Raw genomic sequence first — 19,031 nt, forward strand, 5'->3', positions numbered from 1 at the left:
TGTTGGGCAAATTAATATTAATCTGTGGGATCTTTACGTGCAGAAGGTAGCTAGATACAAGCTATCATTTGAGAGCAGTGCTGTCTCCTGCCTCATGCTTTTCAGGACTAGAAACTGGAATTCTTGTAACCAAGTGCAGGCCAGTTTCTGCATCACTCAACACATCATACTGCTTTTTGATCAAGGTTTCAAAACGCTGATCGAAACTGCTGACTTAGCAAAGCTCTGCTCGTTTTTAAGTAGATCAATGGAAAGGTATCACGTCAAACCACAAATGCTTTGCTCCCTAGCTGCTTTCAGCCAGGATAGGTACCATCTGCACTTCTTCCAAAGTGGTGTTCGGTGAGTTACCACCAAACTCTTGGCATACGTGTTCTTTTTTTTTTTCCCAATATTAATCAACCAGTGAACCTGTTTTCTCTCACATACACCACCCTCTTAACAGCCTGCAACTTGAGATTCTGTGCCACCTCTTAATTAATATCCCTATTTCCTCTCCCCACAGCGTTATCCAGAGATCCTTACCTTTCCATCTGAGGTGGTATTGATCCTGTAGTGGTAAACACGTCCTTCGTACCTGAGCGAGATGGATAGCTGCCCTGGGCTGCTCTCGCTTTCACGAACCAGGAAGCTGCCATTGATGAGACTGCTCAACAGATACTCTGCTGCACTGCGTGACACTGGCCCATGGTACCATGAATGCTTTTCCAGGCTGTTCACTGGTGTGATGTAGTTGCTTGGTACCCAGCCCTGCCCATTCTTCGAACGTACCTCACTCCATTCACCGTTCTGGTTGTAACCCAGGACTCGCAACTTCTCACCTAGGACCAGAAAGAAAAAAAGCAAAATAAGCACAGTGCAATCTATTTGGTCTCATTAAGAGAGACACTCACTATCAGCTGGCTAAGCCTGGGTTTGTAGTTTAACGACAAAAATCTGCAGCAGTGATCCTATAACTAAACTGCTACATATAAAGTATGAAGTAAAGTACAGAACAGTATCCTAGGTATTCTGTCTGAAAATTTACTGCAGTCTGATTGATGAGCTCAAAAAACTTCCTGTAGTCCAGCTTTTTAGACTAGAAAGACTTTTTTTTTTTCTTGGAGGGATGAGGTTTGTCTCCTTCTTGAAGCCTTAAATGGCAAGTGATTTGAAACAGTTCTGCAGCAAATCATATTCTGATACATGTACTGAACAGAAAAAGAAAATCTCTGTGCAATTCTTAATTCTTGATTTTGCCCCAGTTAAAACTGCTGAATTCTGTTATCATCAATAACATAACAGTTTTCCTCTGCCCCTCCCTAAAATAGGTGTCTCAACAGGCCGGTGGTTTGGGGAGCCTAGAACAGGGACAACTGTAGCAGGGCTAGACTGTTGTGCAGTGTTACACAAAGCTGTATCTGTGCTAGGAGAACTGCCCGGCAGGTGTCTCTCTCCAGCACAAGTGAGAGAGAGACCGAGACCGTCTGCTTATAATCATCACTTTAGAGAATTATCGTCTCTAACTGCACTCATTCCTAATTCCTGTCCGGGGAAGGATTCTGCTTTCTACTTTCCACTGTTAAGCTTTCAACTTAGTAGCTGCTCTGCGATTCAGAGCCTTACCTTTGGTGATGCTGAGCGTGTTGTCACCGCTTGCTACAAAATCGTAAAGTGCAACAAAGAGATTGGGATCGCTCTCGGTGGCTCCAAGCAGGTTCTCCTTGGAGCTCCATCTGATGGCTTCATTCAGTGCCTGGGGTTCAACATCACAACCGTAGGGGCGGTGCAGGGCCTCTGAAGGAAGAACAGAAGAGGAAATTACCTCGTGTACAACTGTAAATAGATCAAAACCCAGCATACAGCAGAGTGAAGCTCCTCTTGCACAATATGCCCTTTATGGAAAGGGAACACCACGGCTGCACATCTTAGATCAGTGGTTTTCAATCCCCACTTTGCTGACTGTTCATTCTATAGGTTACTTCTAACAGGCTGGAGAGGGTGACTAACTGCCTATATAGCAAGTAGCAAGCTATGCATATAACATTTCTATTTAATACTTATTATATATACTTCTATTTATAGACACTTGTTTGAAAGTATTTAAGCATTCGTAAATAAAAAATGGGTGAGAACTTAGAAGTGCTTTTTTTAATGTCAAGTAGTGAAGGAAACCTTTCAACACTGAAATATTATGGTATATGTCTTTATTGTTTCTGTGGCTGAAGTAGACAGCCTGGATCTGAAACCGACACTACAAATACAGGTAAGACAAATTGAATTATGGCACCAGTGAGATCTATAGGTTGGGACAGTAACTGATTCAGTATTAGCAGGAATGATGGTGATTTGTAAATACATTTCAAGACTGTGTAAACAAGAGGTGGAAAACTGACAGGGACAGAAAGTATGTAAGGGTGATGCTAGGTATTTAGCAGCAGTGTTTCTGAATACCCAGGCAGTTCTGTTTTGCTGTTTCAAAGGGCAACTGATGCAAACTTGATAGTGTAGGGGAGTGGGGAGAACAATCAGACTTGGTTTAGAGACAAAAGAAAAAAGTCCCCACAATTCCTTGGATAATGAAAAACAATCTGAATACACCGGATTTTGGAAAGAACTGTAGTAAAAAGCAAAACTGACTGAACACTTGATGGTAGTGCTATGCCAAGACCATCCTTGGCTTTCTAACCCATAGAGAGGTTGTCCAGAAACACGTAGCAGAATAAATTTCAATATTAAGACAAGAGAAAGAGCGATGATGTGGTTTCATATATGTGGGTTGCTCAAGGGGGGCAAAAAAATATGAAGGTGTAAACATATATATATTTTCTCTGATGACACAACTGACATAAGTTCCTGTCCCAGTATATATTTCCAGATTCTCTTGTTGAACTTACAGAAATTCACTGTAAAAAGATGTAATTAAATGCACCAAACATAAAAAAATCCTCTTTAAAAAGCTGGATGCTTTCTTCACTTTACAATCATTACTTTGGCCCATTTCTGAGAGGCTGAGAAGTCAGGCTTAGGATGTTCTTAAGCAGACCGCTGCCAGAGAATGTGTGTATATAATCCCCCCTCCCTGCACTCCCATGAGATTTACATTCGTGAGTGAGAGCTAGTCTATAAGGCACTTTAAAAGAGAACAAAGAGCTCAAATGCAATACAGGACAGGAAAACTGGGAAGTCAGTGAGACACAAAACAGGAAGAGGCCTGTGCCAATAGGCAAACGTAGGCCAAATCTGTGTCACAGGACAGAGCTCAAGCCTGGAAAATGAGGACAGAGGGGGGGTTCCCAGCATCTACATGCAATTTTTTGACTGTATTATAGATACATGAGAAAGTAAATGGTTGAGGTTTGTTCCGTTTTGTTTTTAACCACATAGCTAAGTGGCTTTTGATTGCATTTCTGGTAATCATTCAGAGTTTGCTTGCATAACCTGCTCATCTTGCAATTACTTAATAACCTACCTCCTAAGCCTTGCCAAGGTAGCACCCTTTCAAGGTCCAGAACAGAAGTGACTAGAAATTAAGCTACCAAAATGTTGCTTCTTTGATTTCATTATCTGCAGATACAATATTTACATACGCTTCTTGTTCCTGTCAACTGCAACTAGTTTTACAATATACTAACCCATCAAACTGGGTGCTATCACAGAAAAGAGAGGAAATCCCAATGTTTGCTCAGCTACCTACATTATAGCATGGCTGCTAACATCCCACTGTAATTTTTTAGCACTGGGTGTGTGCATATGCATGTCCAGTTGTTAAGCACCAGGAAAGATCACCAGTTCCTAAATCCAGCTCTCTTTATGGAATAAAAATACATATTTAATTAAATAATACATTCTTTATACTCCTACAGTGACTTGAGTTAGAGAGTGCGTTTCAGTGCCTTAAGCAAAGTCACTCAGCAAAAGTGCTGTACAAGAAATCTGACTTACGCATCTCTGCTAACGAGCAAACACAAAAGCAGGCAGTGTTTCCAAAGAATATCTGACCTTTCAGCTCCAAAATACCTTAATGGTGTTTAAATAACTTCTGACTTTTAATTATGTACCTGCAAAAATGTGAAAGGCTTTAAACAAAAAAAATATATGCATTTGTTCTAAATCAAAGCATACTTTAAGTTTCTTTCTCAAGCCAGAAAAGCTCATGAACTGAGAGCATCCAACCCCTACTTAACAGACAGCACAGAGTTAAGCAATTAACCACGTACTCAATGGGTAAGCCTGAAGCAGCCTAGTATCAGCTCAGCTTCAGAGCTCCTGCAGCAAATCCCATGACCAACTAAGCCTGCCCACGCTGAGCCCCACAGTGGGCACTTAAACCAAGGCAAAACCAGCAGAAATGCCACCTGCTGCTTAGCGCTGAGCGGCTCTGCCCACATGAAACCATTTGTGGTGCCGTGCTGGATTGCCAGCGAGGACTCAAAGCAGATGTGGGACTACTACCACTTCCTCGGGAATGTCTGGGAGGCTGGCACATGTTCTTAACACCCACTTTATGTACAAAAAAAAAAAAGCCAACAGAAGTTAATGTTTGATGAGGAGGTTCAATCACTTAGCTACAGCACTTACCTAAAAATGACATTACCTAAAAATCAAATGCTTTTAAGAGTTTGTGTCTCACCAACTTCCTTCACTTTCATTTTTAGAGTGACTTGGATGCTTAAGTAACTGTAAAGGTTACCCAATATCTACTGTAGGAGAATTTACCTGGATATAAAAGTACCTATTGCAGGTTATTATTACATAATAAACTTTGCTGCTCAGTATGGTGTGGGATCTATGCCATTCAACATGTAAGCATATGGAAGGTCAGTGAAACAGGATAGTCACATAAACCTCATTAAGGAAAATAAGATAACCAAAGTATATCACAAATGATACCCCTCCAACTGAATAGTCTGCAAGCTCTATTCACACCAAGCGTAAGGAAATTAGCTGGGAAGTTCTGGTTTATATCAGCTCCTTTTGAAGGCTAACCATAAATCATGTATTACCACTTTCATTTCCTACACAATGGAAAACTTACATCATCGTTTAGTGTACAAGGAATACACAATCACCTGAGGAGGTTATGCTTCATCCATCTCCTTCCTTTTCTTTATTCCCACAATACAATTTGCTTCTCTCCGGATATGAATGCTTTTTCTATTCAGCCAACATGTAAGGAGTGTTCTGTCCCCCACCCTGTGCTGCCAACACAACAATTACCACTCTCTTTGGTCCAAGACCAGGAGGTAGTATATGCCAAATCTTAAAATTTTAGGATCACATCAAGTGCTGAAGTGATCTCTATTTCTAAAATACTGTGTAACTGCTCATAAAAAACGAAGCAGTTCAATAATCTAAAGCCCGGATAAAAGCAGGCCATCTCAGTCCTGCCCGTGACTGGTCTCATACTACAAGACAAAGATAGCCTGGAAAGGACCCACATCCTCCCTGAAGCACTCACGGAAACACAGGAAAGGGATGGCGCAGCACTACGACCCCAAACATCGTACCTGTGAAACTCAACGTGCCAGGCTCAGAGGCTTCCTCACCAAGGCAGCAGAGCAGCTTGCCCTCTTTGCCATAGCTGCTAGACTGGAAGAGGACCGTCCCCACAATCATGTTGTGCTTCACAGCAAACAGAAGAGGCTGCTTGACCCAAGAAGTCCTGGACTGCCGCTGCCAGCACAAACGCCACCACGTGCAGACGCTCGCTGCTCGCAAGGCTGGCGGCCAATGGAAAAGTAAGCACTGCCGAGCAGGCGAAGGAGAAACTGGGAAAATCAAGCCGCGGGTTAACGTGGTTATTAGCTGGAAGTGAGGGTGGAGCTTCCAGGGAACGCTGAACAAACAGAGGATGTGGGGACTGGACTGCAAGTTGAAACAATTTTGAGATGAGCTATAAAGACAGAGTTTTGTTCCGCTAAGAGTTAGGCAACAAAGTGTTTGGGAAGAAAGCAAACAGTTTCCTTGGAGAAAATCCTTTGTACAAATTACAAAACAGATCACCCATTGGGGGACCGCCCAGATTGATTCATTTTTCCACTCCACATACCATTGCTGGAGCACTATTTACATGAATCAACAGGAAAGGATCTTACTGAAAATACACGTCTAATATGTACAAGCACTAAGCAAGTAAACAATCTTGAACATTTCAGAATTTCAGAAAGAAACAGAAAGCAAGGGCAGTACAGTATGCCCAGTCTGAGCTGCACTTTTGCTGATTCAGTAAGACTCAGGACAGCTCTCTGAAATGGCACCATCAAACTACCTCTCAAAAAACATACCATTTTTTGGATGAATTCTTTAAAAGCCCTAGTACGGTTTGTAGCAGGACAGGCTCCTCCTAACCCGTGGACAAGGAAGGGTTAAAGAACAAGCCATCACCATCGCAGTCTCACACCTGGGAGGGTGGTGGGCCTGCAGAGGGGTATAAAAGAGAGCAGGGAAAGGGAACTAAGTGGTTTGGCCTTTCTTTTGGGAGGGGAGAGGAGCTGTTACAGCCCACTGAGAAAAAAGAAGCAGCATTTCTATAATCCCTGAACTCCATCGTTCTGTAAGAAAGGTAGCTGCACCACGTGATGAGGACTCAGATCAAGCTAAAGGTAAGAAATGAGTAACCTGGCTTATTCCAAATGTTTGTGTTTTGTAAGGCTGTGGATGTGGAAAAACACTGTATAAAACTGTAGATATGCTGTGGGGATGAGTTGCTTTTCCCTATGTGGCCTGTGACACCAGTTATTTCCCCTGCCACCATCACCTAATGTATAAGGAAAAAATAACCAGACAAAGAAAATATCTTAGGATACTGCATACTGTTGTCTTCCTAAAGTTCTGACAAGTGGGTGACCTCTTTTCCTCCTCCTCCAAAGCCAAGCTCAGTGAGTCCTGCAGCACGCTATCCAGTAGTTAGAGGGTGAGATGCCTTTACTTAAGAGCTCCTAGGCTTTATCTCTTTCCTCTTTGTTTTTGCTTCTTGCAGTTTATTGTTTTCTCCCCTCATTTGCTCCAAGTACTCTTAATTACACTGGTATTTGTACTACCATTAGCATATCTGGTAATACACAAAGAATAAGCAGAATCTGTTGGGAAAAACAGAAAACATGTGGATAAGCTTTGTGATAAACCCACTTTTCAGGTGGGTCTGAAATGGTAGCAGGAAATAGCAAGCTACATATGGATTTGTGGTTAAATTAGTCTTAGCTGTAATAGTTAACAACCTTAGCTGAAATAACAAATATACTTGTTAGTTAAAATACAACAGATGAATAATTGGTATTTGGAACAAAGAAGGATTAGCAGAAAGTTAGGCTGGATTAATAATGTAACTTGCAAATATATCTGTTGACTCCATCAATTTTAGCCTCTGTCAGGAGAGTATTCTCAGCCAAAGCCTAATGGCTGCCTGGTCTGTTAAGGAGCTCCTGATGGGAATCAAGTAGTGGCCAGCACTGGCATTGCAGGCCAGTAACATTTTGGCCGTAAGTTTCCTGTAACAGGGCAATTCTGTGCCCGCACCTTCCCAGCCCCCACAAAAGTGTTTCTCAGTGGGAAGGACATGGGGTGTCCCTGCACAGTGTGTAGCTGTTCATAGTGTCCTGCACCCAGGCAGAATAAAGTCAGGCATCTTTCTACCTTCTAGATGAGTATTACTGCTTTTACAACTGATTTTCCTAGATAGTTATTTTACACTGTAGGCCATCACCTTGACATCTGCATCCTGTTCCTATCCCCTTCACAGTAAGTGCACAATATAAAATCTTAATTCTGGTATACTCAACTTCCTCGGTGGAAGAGTCCACCTTTCAGGCACAGCAGCTCTTCCCAGCTCTTTAGACTATTCCCTGTGGTGCCCTTCAAAGCTGTTTCCTGAGAGTGGTTACCCTTCCTGTACAACTTAAATCATCCATTTAGGAGCATTTCTCTAGTTCTTCCAGCAGTGGGAAAAAGTTGAATAAAAGGAAATCTTGCTGACTACACTACTTTGAAATGTACACTTCAGGGAGCTTCTAAAACATTCGCTATACTCTGAATTTCTGAACCAACTGTCAATGTCTCTTAATCAAACATTAAGAATGTGTAAATGGAAATAGAGCTTTGAAAATTATTTGGTGGTGTTGGCAGCAGGCCAAAGTGACTGGCTTGTCAATGGAAGGAAGAGAGACAAAGAAAGGGTTATAGGGTAAATCCTGGTTACTGCATACAGTCTCAATCTGATATCTCAACATTTTGCATCAAAAACCATAGGGTGTATATATGTGTGTGTGTGTATATACACACACACAGAGTGTTCTATCTTCTGGCTTCTCACGTGCCTCTTTTTCACAAAGGGACAACTGAATACAAGGCCACCAAGATCCCTGCATATGCCACATCTTTCACATTATTTTCACTTCAAACTAAATACCAATATAAATATCCATGATGCTATTTTACCCACAGACTCATTTTATATGCTTACTTTTAACACTATCAAAGAATAGGTATTGGTCAACTTAGAGCATAGAAAGTAGGCCATCAAGTAACTAACAACTGCTAGTATAATCGGTATTTTCCACTGCATCTTCAAAACATGCATCACTTTACATCACTAGACTTCAAGATCTTTAACCAGCTTGTTAGTGGGAGGATTTCTGCCTTAATGAATACGAGGAAACAAAATTGATAACACAGCAGCAAGTGGGTTTCCTATTTTGCTGACACGATTGGAATAGTATCAAGTTCTACAGTATCTTTGTTTCTGAAGCCAAGTCTCAGCACTTCCTACTATCCAAAAATACTCAAGGCAAACTACATACTAAAAAGCAAACCAATGCTGAACACGCCAAGTTCCTGCTGTCTAATAATGTGGTAGCATAGAAGTGGACCTATGAACTTTCTTTACCTTAGAACAGACTTAAGCCCCTACCTAAATGGACCACCTAGTCTTTCTGCTGACATACATGTGGCCATGAAAAACACCAGTTTAAAAGGGCTCAGACAGTTCACATATGGCTTTGGTAAAATGCAGGCAATCTAACTAAATGCCATTCCTAGGTGTTCCTCTCCCGTAAGCAACCAGACTCTTAATAACGTGGTTAGCTTGAGCTAAGCACAGATCCATAGTTAGTCTTTGGGCCTCCCACAGAGTGGTGCAAGGTTTAAGTACTGTAAACAACCCACTGAATAAAGCCAAGAAATACAGCTCCAAGCCAAGAACTTGGGATGGGCAAGGAATAGGTTTCTATTTATGGTACCAGGCTGGGAGAGACAGAATGGGAGGAGACTTCAGAGCCAGCTACAAAATTGCATCACGAAGAGCTCACATCATAAAAAAGCTGGTAGCACTGTCTTGCCTCAATTATCAAAATATATCTGAAATAGAAAAGGTTAATAAAAGTGATCTTTGGTATGAGAGAGACAAATATACGGAGAAAACTAAAAGTTTTTCATACAGCTCATGTCTTAAATGCAGATTTATTTTGCAACACAACAAACTGCTGCATGAGGTATTCCCTTGCACTTATTTCATTGTTAAAGTGGTGGGTCTTCACCTAGAAGACATGCTTTTTGGCTAGCTTGACAAAAAATCCAAGGCAAGAAAAGGTTTGGGGGTTTGGTGTCAATTAATTTTAATTGGTAGGAGGAGACAGACAGATTGATCTCAGCTAGTTACACCAGTGTATGAAGAATTCAAGACATTGTCTGTCTACCTGAACATGACAAGAGGTTAGCTATGTTAAAATTTAAACAAACTGATGTTGACAGAAGGACAGTGTCTTCTGTTTCACTGGTTCCAATTATGCTCTTCCTTTGTTATTAATGCTATCAAACATTCAGAGGTGTCCCTCAGCCTGTTTCCTTGCTCAGATGTCAGTGACACATAGGTATGCAATTTTTCCCAATATCAACCTAATGCAGCCCTTCCCTATTTTTTCTCAGCTTCTTTCTGGTAAAGAAGCATCTTTTTGGTACAGAACCCAGAATGAAATAAATAAAGCTTAAGGCTTTATTTATGCAAGATGCATAAATATATTCATAGATCAACAGGCTGTAAGTGACTGAACCTTCTACTGAAGCATTTGGTAGCATTGCTGTTTTGAGAGAGAATTCAAAGTAGATGAAGTTTTGATCATCTTCAGTACAAACACTGCTAACTCAATAGACTGGCTCTCGTGACCTCTGAGATTTTCTGTCCTCGCAGAACTCTGGCAGGAAAGCGACCCTGAGATAAATGCAGCTAGCAGAACAATGCGGGTTTTTAGATGCATTTAAAAAACACTTCAGGGTGAGGAACTCATGTAAGCACGTGAGACCTGGACCTATCAGTTATTAAAAGGTGCAACAGATGTTTCCTGTCAGAGGTACTGGGAATGGTCAGAAGCACCAGAATCCCCTCAAAGTACCAATCTGACTTCTTTGAATGTACCTCTGGGTGAGGAACCAAAACACAACAGCACAACAGATAATAAGAAAAACACTTTCCTGAAGTGAAGAGAGATATTTTAATGCAATTCAAGCGATATACAAAAAAGGATTTTAGAACAAAAAATCTACAAATGTAACCTCTCTGTAAAATCCTGAATACTGCATCAAAGCACTTGTTACTTTAATTACTAAGGATTTGTTTAGCTCCTATAAAGCTAGTCAGCTTTGCAATTGCTGGTATCTAGAAACAAGCAGAGACCACCAACTTCAGATGCTCTGTATTACATACCTCTTTCCATTGAGTACTGAGGTGATGAAGTTCCAATCTTTGTTCCTCTGAATCCTACCTATAGTGGACAGTAACTACTCCCCCAATGACACTTTTAGGGAAAGGAGTGCTATGAAGGGACACCTGGATTTCAAAGATAACTAGGAAACTGCACACGCATAGATCAAAAGGCTATTTGACATTCTTCCTCTGTCGTCGTAAGTTCCAGTAAACCTCTCCAGTATGAAGGGTAAGCAGGATTAGGTCACCCAGTCCTTCTCCAGGAAAGGTGGGATGGCCAAACATTATGACAGCTTACAGCAAGTCATTTAGCATTTTTTTTAATCAGTACTGTGGGAGAGAAGTTGCTTAATGTGGATTATACTTCACTCCAACAGAATTCCTGAGGAGTCATAATACTGGCCAGATCAAAGTGAAGATGATATCTACCTCTAAGCAAATCAAATGAATAGCTACTTACTTACACAGTGTTAAGGCAAACATTTGTAGTAAGGGCTCTTTTGCAAAAAGAATACTTGAAAAATCATGGCTCAACTGACCCCTATGCAAGCCAGAAATATCTACACTAGCAAAGTCTAGCTGGCAAGAGGTGTATTTTGCAGATGTAAGGCACTAACTGATCAGACCTTTGAGTTAACATGACATAAATGTCCAAGCTGCTTTTCAAGTGACGTAATTACATCTTATTAGAAGTCCTACAGTATTTGGTACTCTCCTTAGACTCAGCACCTGGATCCATGGCCACATTAAACTGTTTCTCAGCCAGCTTTTTGAAATTTATTTTTAGCCTTCCTAGTTAGTGGGAAAACATGGAAGGAGAGAGTAGAGCATAACCCACTGACTTGTGATCTCAGGAGTGAAAGAAAACATCAATCTAACAGCCCAGATTTGAGCTGATGTCACAACTTGAGGTCCAAGTAATTATTTTTGCAAGTGCCCTGGACAGGCAGCACTGCTTACCTTTTGGAGGATATTCGGAGGGCAGAGCTCCCCAGGTGAGCTGATACAGCTTCAGTTTCCAGTACATGAGTTTAATTTTTTTAATGCAATCCCAAAATGCTTGTTAGCACAGATGCGATTTCTCAGTTCCATCCACCCACACTGAATATGCAGCAACTGCCAAAGCTACACAGTACTTCTGTTTTAAAAAAAAATTCTCTAGCTAAAAATAAATCACAAAACTGTCAAGCTCATTTGTCAGCAACCAATATGCTGTTCAAGCCATTGTCCACAGCCATTTTCTTCTCTTGAACAAAAAAGGGGGTTCCTTTTTAAAATATTTACTTCATTGACTAAAATACTCTTGTGATCTTGCCTCCTTTGAAATATATTTGTCTTAGAAAATAAACCAGCGCTTCCTTTCCTCCAAGAAAAGCCGAGCTTTAGCATGAATACTTGCCCAAAAATTGCATGCTGTCTTGGTAACTTCAGAACCAGGGAAAAATCTTAATGTGGATGCTTGTCAGGAGATCCCCGGAGTCTGACATTCAGCTGAGCCCTGGCTGAGGGAGTTTTAGTTCTCTTGCTCCTTCTCAGCCCAATGGGCTGATTCACTTTTGTGGGGGGCAGTGTGAACATGCACGTATGAAGTCAGAGAAACACATCGATCGCGCAGAACTTAGTTACTGGCCGCTGTGCCGCTTCCCGTTGGTGAAACCCAGACACTCGTATTTGGCTCTGCTGACCAGACAAGGGACTCCATTCACCAGCGCCGCTTCCAACAGCTGCTAAATAACCAGGGTAACATAAACCCCAGCCTCGGCACAAGGGGAATTCCTAGCTCAGCACCGACAGCTTTGCAGTTTCAGGCTGTGTCACTACATTTGCTATTTCAAATCTACTAACAGCAATGTTTAGCCCTTGTGTGTCTGAGTCCAGTATTCTGATCAGAATATACTCACAGAAACAATGTTTTTGGAAAATCCTTTCTGGGTTATGGCAGAATTAATACAACTTTGAAGGAAAAGAGATGATAGTGAGACTGAGCAAGTTCAATGCTCCTATTCTGGAAGTAATCAAAGCTACAAAAAAGTCACTGTTTGAATTGCTGGTGTAGTAATCAGTTTTATTACAAGGAAGGATAACTGTAAATTAATAGGCAAAGATTATTAACAAGCTGGATCTGGATTGAAAATGCTAATACAATTAAGTAGGTTTGTGACTGATATTATTCAGTAAAGATCTGATATTTTTGATAGAATAATAAAAGAAAAAACATGTTTTAAACATAAATAATTGAAGAGAGGTAAGACTAGCCAATATATTCAACTTGAAGGAATTTTATGCAGCTAAGATAAAAATGTGTATTTTATGTACATCCACTACTGCAGTGGTAACATCTACATCTGTAAAGCTAGGCATTGAGATTATTTTTTCTTTTTAGGAAGTACAAATACTTCTTGATTGTTAACATTGTAACTATCGAACATTTAAAGGAAGTATCATAGGAAAAACAAGTCCTGCCTCTCGGATTTAGCAGAACACTTAAGAATGTCAAAAGCAAGGCAGCTAGCTGACAACTGGGATTCTTCAGTCACATAACAATAATCATACTGGGTCACTTAGAGCTCAGCATCCTGCCGCTACCATTGCCAAGAGAAGTTGCCTGGGGAAAGGGTAATAATATTATTCCAGAATACTTTCCAAGCCTCCAACATGTTGCAGCTCAAGGTCTTTCTGAGCCAGAGCTGGCGTCGTCGTAGTTAAACTTCCTAACAGGCTGCTTCCATTATTTTGTCCAGTTGCTGCCTGGAGTAATGCAAACTAAACTCACCACACAAACAACATCCTGCTGCAATGTTATCAATAGCTCAACTGCACACTGTAGAATAAAGAACAGCCTCTCACTTGTTTTGAGCACGACAGCTGCTAGTTTCATTTGATGATCCTCGGTCCCTACAGTGGCAAATCCTGAACGATCACTCCCTGCTGGTGTCTTCCCTGCCACTTGTGATTTTTATAGGCCTTTATCCTATTCTACCTCAGGCACCTCTCTTCCAGGCTGAAGAGTTTGTCTTAGGCAGGCTGATGTTGTTGCCTTTGGTCACCTTTAAACAGTCCTCCGTTGAGCTTTTTCTAGCTCTACCATACACCTCTCCACATAACCAGATCAGAATTATGTGCTTTGTACAGCGTCAGGACTATATATTTTTCTACTCCTAACACTCTGCTTTTTGGACTATAATTCTAAATGTTGTCATGACGCTGTCTTATTACAGCTCAAAGATTTATTTCTACTGTTATAGTAGTCAGTTTAGAGCTAAATACCTCACATGCAAAGCTAGAACCATTTTCTTCTATATGCCACCTTCCACATGTTTACACTGAATTTTGTACCACTTCTTCAGCCTGCAACCTCTTGTAATTCTTCAGTCAACTTTTATCTCTACTCCCTTTAATAACTTAACATTATTAGCATCTTTACCATCTTGCTATTTGCTTTCTTCCTCTTCACATCATTTGTCACAGTCTGATAGCAGCTTTTAATTAAAAAACAGGTGAATTGAAGAAAAGTTAGAAAGTTGAGTAAAAGATGTTTTCTTTATTCCTATTTGATAGCTGCTTAATTTCTAGCATCTTTTCACTAAACAAAGACATTAATGCATTCCAGCCAGTTATATATTATAATCGGTGCTTAGTACAGTATATGATCTGGTTAAGTCATCAGATACTGCTATCCTGTGGTGAGGAGCATTACAAAAAAAAAAAAAACAAAAACCTAAGCAAAAATGACTTTGCAAGGGAAACCACTGAACTAGAAGACTGTTTAAAGAAGGTATAATTGGCTCTGGGGAGAAATACTCCAGGAGATGGGAAACTTGAATGTGCCTGGATGCAAACAGAGCAGAAACATCCTCTAGATGATGTTTTTTCTACTAATTTGTTTTCAGAGCAGTAAAGAAAAGCAAACAATGTACAACAGTGTGGAAATGAGTGACTTAATTCCCCAGAAACATTAGGCCGCATCTTTTGACTAAGTTAAAGATTGCCTTTTCAAAAACCAGAAACTGCATGAAAAAACGCTGATTAACCTTCAATTAGGCTAGCAAGGACAGAATCTGATCTATAGACAAACACACATCATAAAGGAGGTAACTGCAATTCCAGATTTATCTAATAATTTGTCAAAAGACAAATCCCCACAAGAGCCAAGATCTGTTGCCAATTTACAATGCTAACCTGAACACTAACAGTTTGTTTTTCTGTAACACTGCAAACAATCCCACCTTGTGCTGGGGAAATATGGAAGAGGAAAATAGTTGTATGGATTTATCTAGGATCGTAAAGGGCTTTGAGGCAATCCTAACTAAATGAAATCCTATTTTATTGAATTGGTACCACAAAGCCTTCTATTCACCTGGAGTAAGAGGAGACAGACAATGTAAGCTATGTTGTAAGAGTAAGGCAGGCTTTTCAAGACTGGATTATGTACACTAATTTAAAAGCATGCTAAGATTAACAATGAGAGGGGAAGGGATTAATGCTGCCTTAGCTCCCTCCAAATACAGATGCTCTAAAACCAAAATACAGACAAGTGTTCTTTTGGACTGCTTCTGTAATGAAGTTCAACTGAGTGCTACTCCCCCGATTATAGCCAAGTTTAGTCCTCTTTTGTTCTGATGTTCATCATGTTGCTTAGAGGTTTTTCAACAGAAATGCAAAATGACAAGGAAAGTATTCACTCCCTTCTAAAACAGATCCAGCAACTAGAAAAAGTAAAAAAAGAAAAAGATTTCATTTTGTCACTTGCTTGCCCCATGAGTACTTGACTAATTTTTCCTGTTCAGAGGGTGAAACAACAACTCAGTGTTGACACAGTCAGGGAATAAGACCCACTGCTAGTTATTTAAAGAGCCTTCCTCCCACTTAATACTGACATAGCCTTCTGAGACATCTCTCCTGCTGCCAGTACTTGTGGTGGTACCACTGGGATGCTCAGAGGATTGGCCAGTAAATTGTCAGCTGGTTTTACCTGAAGGCTACTCTAGCCTCTATTACTGCTTCTGCCTTTGGGTGCCACCTCCCCCCAGTGCTTAATTTACTCCATTTACTATATATATTCTGAGGGAGGAAGGAAGAGGGAAAGGGCTGGAAATTCCCAGTGGGAGGTCTAACATTGTGGCTCACTCAGCAGTTCATTTCCTCTCCCTCTGTAAAGTACTGGTTAGTTCCTAAATTGCATCCATCTACAACATCAGGTTTTGTGGGTTGTACTGTGGATAGTAACATACTTTTCTATAGAGCCAAGGAGTATAGCACATCACAAATGGGGAGGATGCATCAATATTACCATGCCTCTTGGGCACTGATAAGAGTTTTCACACCTGCAGCAATGGTAGCAGCGACTAGTAGAAATGCACAGAAAGTGCCATTCAGGTTGATACAAGTTACTGCTGATACATGACATGCATGAACAAGACAAAAATATGACCAAGTCATACAAAGCAGAGAAATCAAACCATTCATGTAGCTCATAGGAGTACTCACAGCCCACAGGAGGAATGGTATCTGTACTCTGCTATCACCATCAATCAAAGAATGGGGAAATTAATGAAGTGGAAGATGATTAACCTAAACTAGAAAATAAGATCTCTGACAGGAAAAGGTTAGCTGCATTCAGTTTTGTGGCCAGGTTTTTGCCAGTTGTGCCATAGAGCTTGCTTTGAGGGAGGTATGTAAAACTGCTTCTTAACTTAGGAGTGTTGTTCTATGAAACGTAAATTTTGAACCGAGATGGAGGCCAAAGTCTAACTGTGCCATCTAGAAGGGAATTTGCTTGCAGCATCCCTACATCCTCTGGTTTGAAAGGCCAAGAAAGGTCCCTTTTATCTTGTTAAACTAAGATTATTTTTTTTTTCTGATTCAACAGAGTTCTACCTCATTCCTTCTTCCTCCCACTCCACAGAAAAACATTCCCAGTTGTTGCTGGCCTAGATAGGTTGTCGGGACAGCTGACTGCTTGGATTACACAGGGCTATATTGTATCCCCCCAAGAACCAGCCACAGTAAGTGCATCCTTTGGGATCAGGGCTCGCTCCCTGGGCTGATACCAGCACACCAGGTGCTGTCTTGCAGTTGGAAATTGCAAGACAACAGGCAGCCCTGCAAATGCTCCTCTCAAAATCATTCTCCCTCTTGAGCCTCTTACAGTACAAACCTCCTCCAGATCAGACAGCTGAGTAACCAAATGCATGGTGAACTTGTACTCAGTTCTTTTTGTCCAGTTACTAGAAACTGAAGCACCTCTGGCTTTTGGTAGCTTGGGAGAAGATTTGCCAGTTACATTTCTACTATTTACAGCAGTTACCTATGGCAGTTCTGTATTTCAATATTTTCAAAATAACTGTAGCTCTCCTCAGTGCAGTAGTCAGAAAGCAGAACATTTACCATCCCACATAGATACTGCTTCCAGCCAAGGACTTCTCTATCTCATCCTTATGGAGACCTCTTATTTAGCACTACTGCAAGACAGTCAATTGCTGCCAGCTTCTTGAGATGCCATTAAACCCCTGCCTTTTAGGCCATTTCTCTATTGGAATTCCATGTTGTTATGACATGTTACTTAACTCTCAAATTTCTTTGAAAAAAGTACCCTTGAGGTAAACTACAAGACATGCCTCAGCTCAAGAGCTGCTATTCAGCAAGTAATGGAGCATCCAGAAGTAGATACAATTACCTTCAGATTGAAAGCTGCTGTACCATGTAGACTTCACATGGGTCTTTCAGCTTAGAAGGACTTTATAGCATCAGAAGCTAATTAATATTTGAAAGTTATTTGAAGGGCCTTTAAAATTAATGACATGTTTCCTGCTCATCTACATCACTGCCAGAAACAGTCTTCCCATTGCTTTCAAGATACTTTAAGCACTTAAAGCCAATATAACTATCTGCTGCATGGGCTGCTTAGAAGAACTTCCTGGATAGGTTACAGAACCAAGCAGATGCCGAAATTGTCAAAAACAGTGAGGGAAGTAAGGCAAGGAAAGATGTTTATATGGACTTATTATTACTTTGAGTTCTAAGTCTCTTAAAATCAAATATAAACCATACAAGCACAACAACGTTATTTTTTTATAAAGCCTGCATGGTCAGTCCCTGAAAAACGGAACCAAGACCTGAAATTTAGAAACCTGGAAGCACCCAGCACATTTAAGCTCCTCCAGCAAGGGTGCTGAAGCTCCTGCATTAAGCATCAGCAAAGATTCTGGGACAAACACCCCATAAGGTCATGCTCTGATCATGAACAGTAGATTGTCTGTGCCCCCAAAAAAGGAAAACATCTAAAGCATCCACAAAGACCAAGTGAAGAACCCAGGAAGGTGAACAGCAAACAAATCAATGACTGAAATACAAAAGATGAGAGCCTGGAGAATATACAGCAGAGACCTGCATAGAGTACAAATTTTTTTTTTCCTCACTAAAGACCAGTAAATTAAACATGCAGGGTCACACCTCAGGTTCTGAAGCTGGAAAAGCTGAGTAACGACAAACGTCAAACTGCCATGATCAAATACACCAAGCAGAATCAGCCCTCAGAAGGACTGACTAATCCAGGTTGGCATGTTCTCTTATTAGTAAGATCAAATGTGACTGTTCAGTAAAGCATCTATATTGAGAATTGGATCTAACTGAAATGCAGCAGCAGATTACCAGTGTAACAACTTAATTCCTAATGACTAGAGAAACTCAACTAACAGATTTATTCATAGAACTGAGAGTCTTTTAGCAGAAATATTGGTCAAATAATTCATGTGGTTATCCAACTTTAAGTTCACACCTAGTTCAGCTTGAAGGACAGCCAGCCTTTTCCTTTAGCTGTCAGTCTCACCAACTCAATGACCGCAACGAAGAGCTGCTGTTGATGGGCACTGGGTTATAATCAGCTTTTCATTCAAGGCATACATGTGTAGCATGGTAGAAAGCCATTAAAGCCAAGAACTCAACAAGCACTGAAGTAAAATATATGTTAAAAACCCGCACCAGTATTTTCTAGATCAATTTACAACCCTCTCTATCTTAGAATACTTGAATTAATTTTTTTCTTACTTGGAAAATCCCTGGCGAATTTTGAAAATTATGTATTGTGAGTACTGTAGGCAGACTATTTATAACGGACTTCATACTACTGATACTGCTACTGTTGGCCCCATTAAGGGGAAATTACCTTAGACACAATAGACGCGTGCTATAGCAGCAGGACTGAAACTAAATGACTCACGCAATTAAAATATATGGAATCTAATGATTTTACGTCTAAAGAAAGGGCAGGGCTTCCTAAATAATGACAGGTACAATATAATTATGGGGAAACCGACAGTCTTGGCTTTGTTCTTAATACATGAAGGTGGCTGCTGTA

General features: G+C 40.7%; 1 protein-coding gene across 5 annotated transcripts in view; it reads right to left on the bottom strand.

Moving 5' to 3' along the window:
• Nucleotides 1-19,031, bottom strand: part of ABL2 (ABL proto-oncogene 2, non-receptor tyrosine kinase) — a 48,789-nt gene that overhangs the window by 14,423 nt on the left and 15,335 nt on the right. For 2 of the 5 annotated variants that reach the window (XM_054833409.1, XM_054833406.1), the window contains exons 2-3: nt 1,606-1,776; nt 526-821 (exon numbers count right to left, since the gene is read on the bottom strand). In XM_054833409.1, coding sequence (XP_054689384.1) covers nt 526-821; nt 1,606-1,776 — 467 coding nt within the window. Of the gene's footprint in view, nt 1-525; nt 822-1,605; nt 1,777-5,489; nt 5,748-10,675; nt 10,712-19,031 lie in introns of those variants that run through there. The other 3 variants (XM_054833408.1, XM_054833407.1, XM_054833410.1) reach the window with 3 other exon arrangements.

Source organism: Grus americana, chromosome 8 (assembly GCF_028858705.1).
Source record: "Grus americana isolate bGruAme1 chromosome 8, bGruAme1.mat, whole genome shotgun sequence".
In the NCBI taxonomy this organism is placed as follows: Eukaryota; Metazoa; Chordata; class Aves; order Gruiformes; family Gruidae; genus Grus; species Grus americana.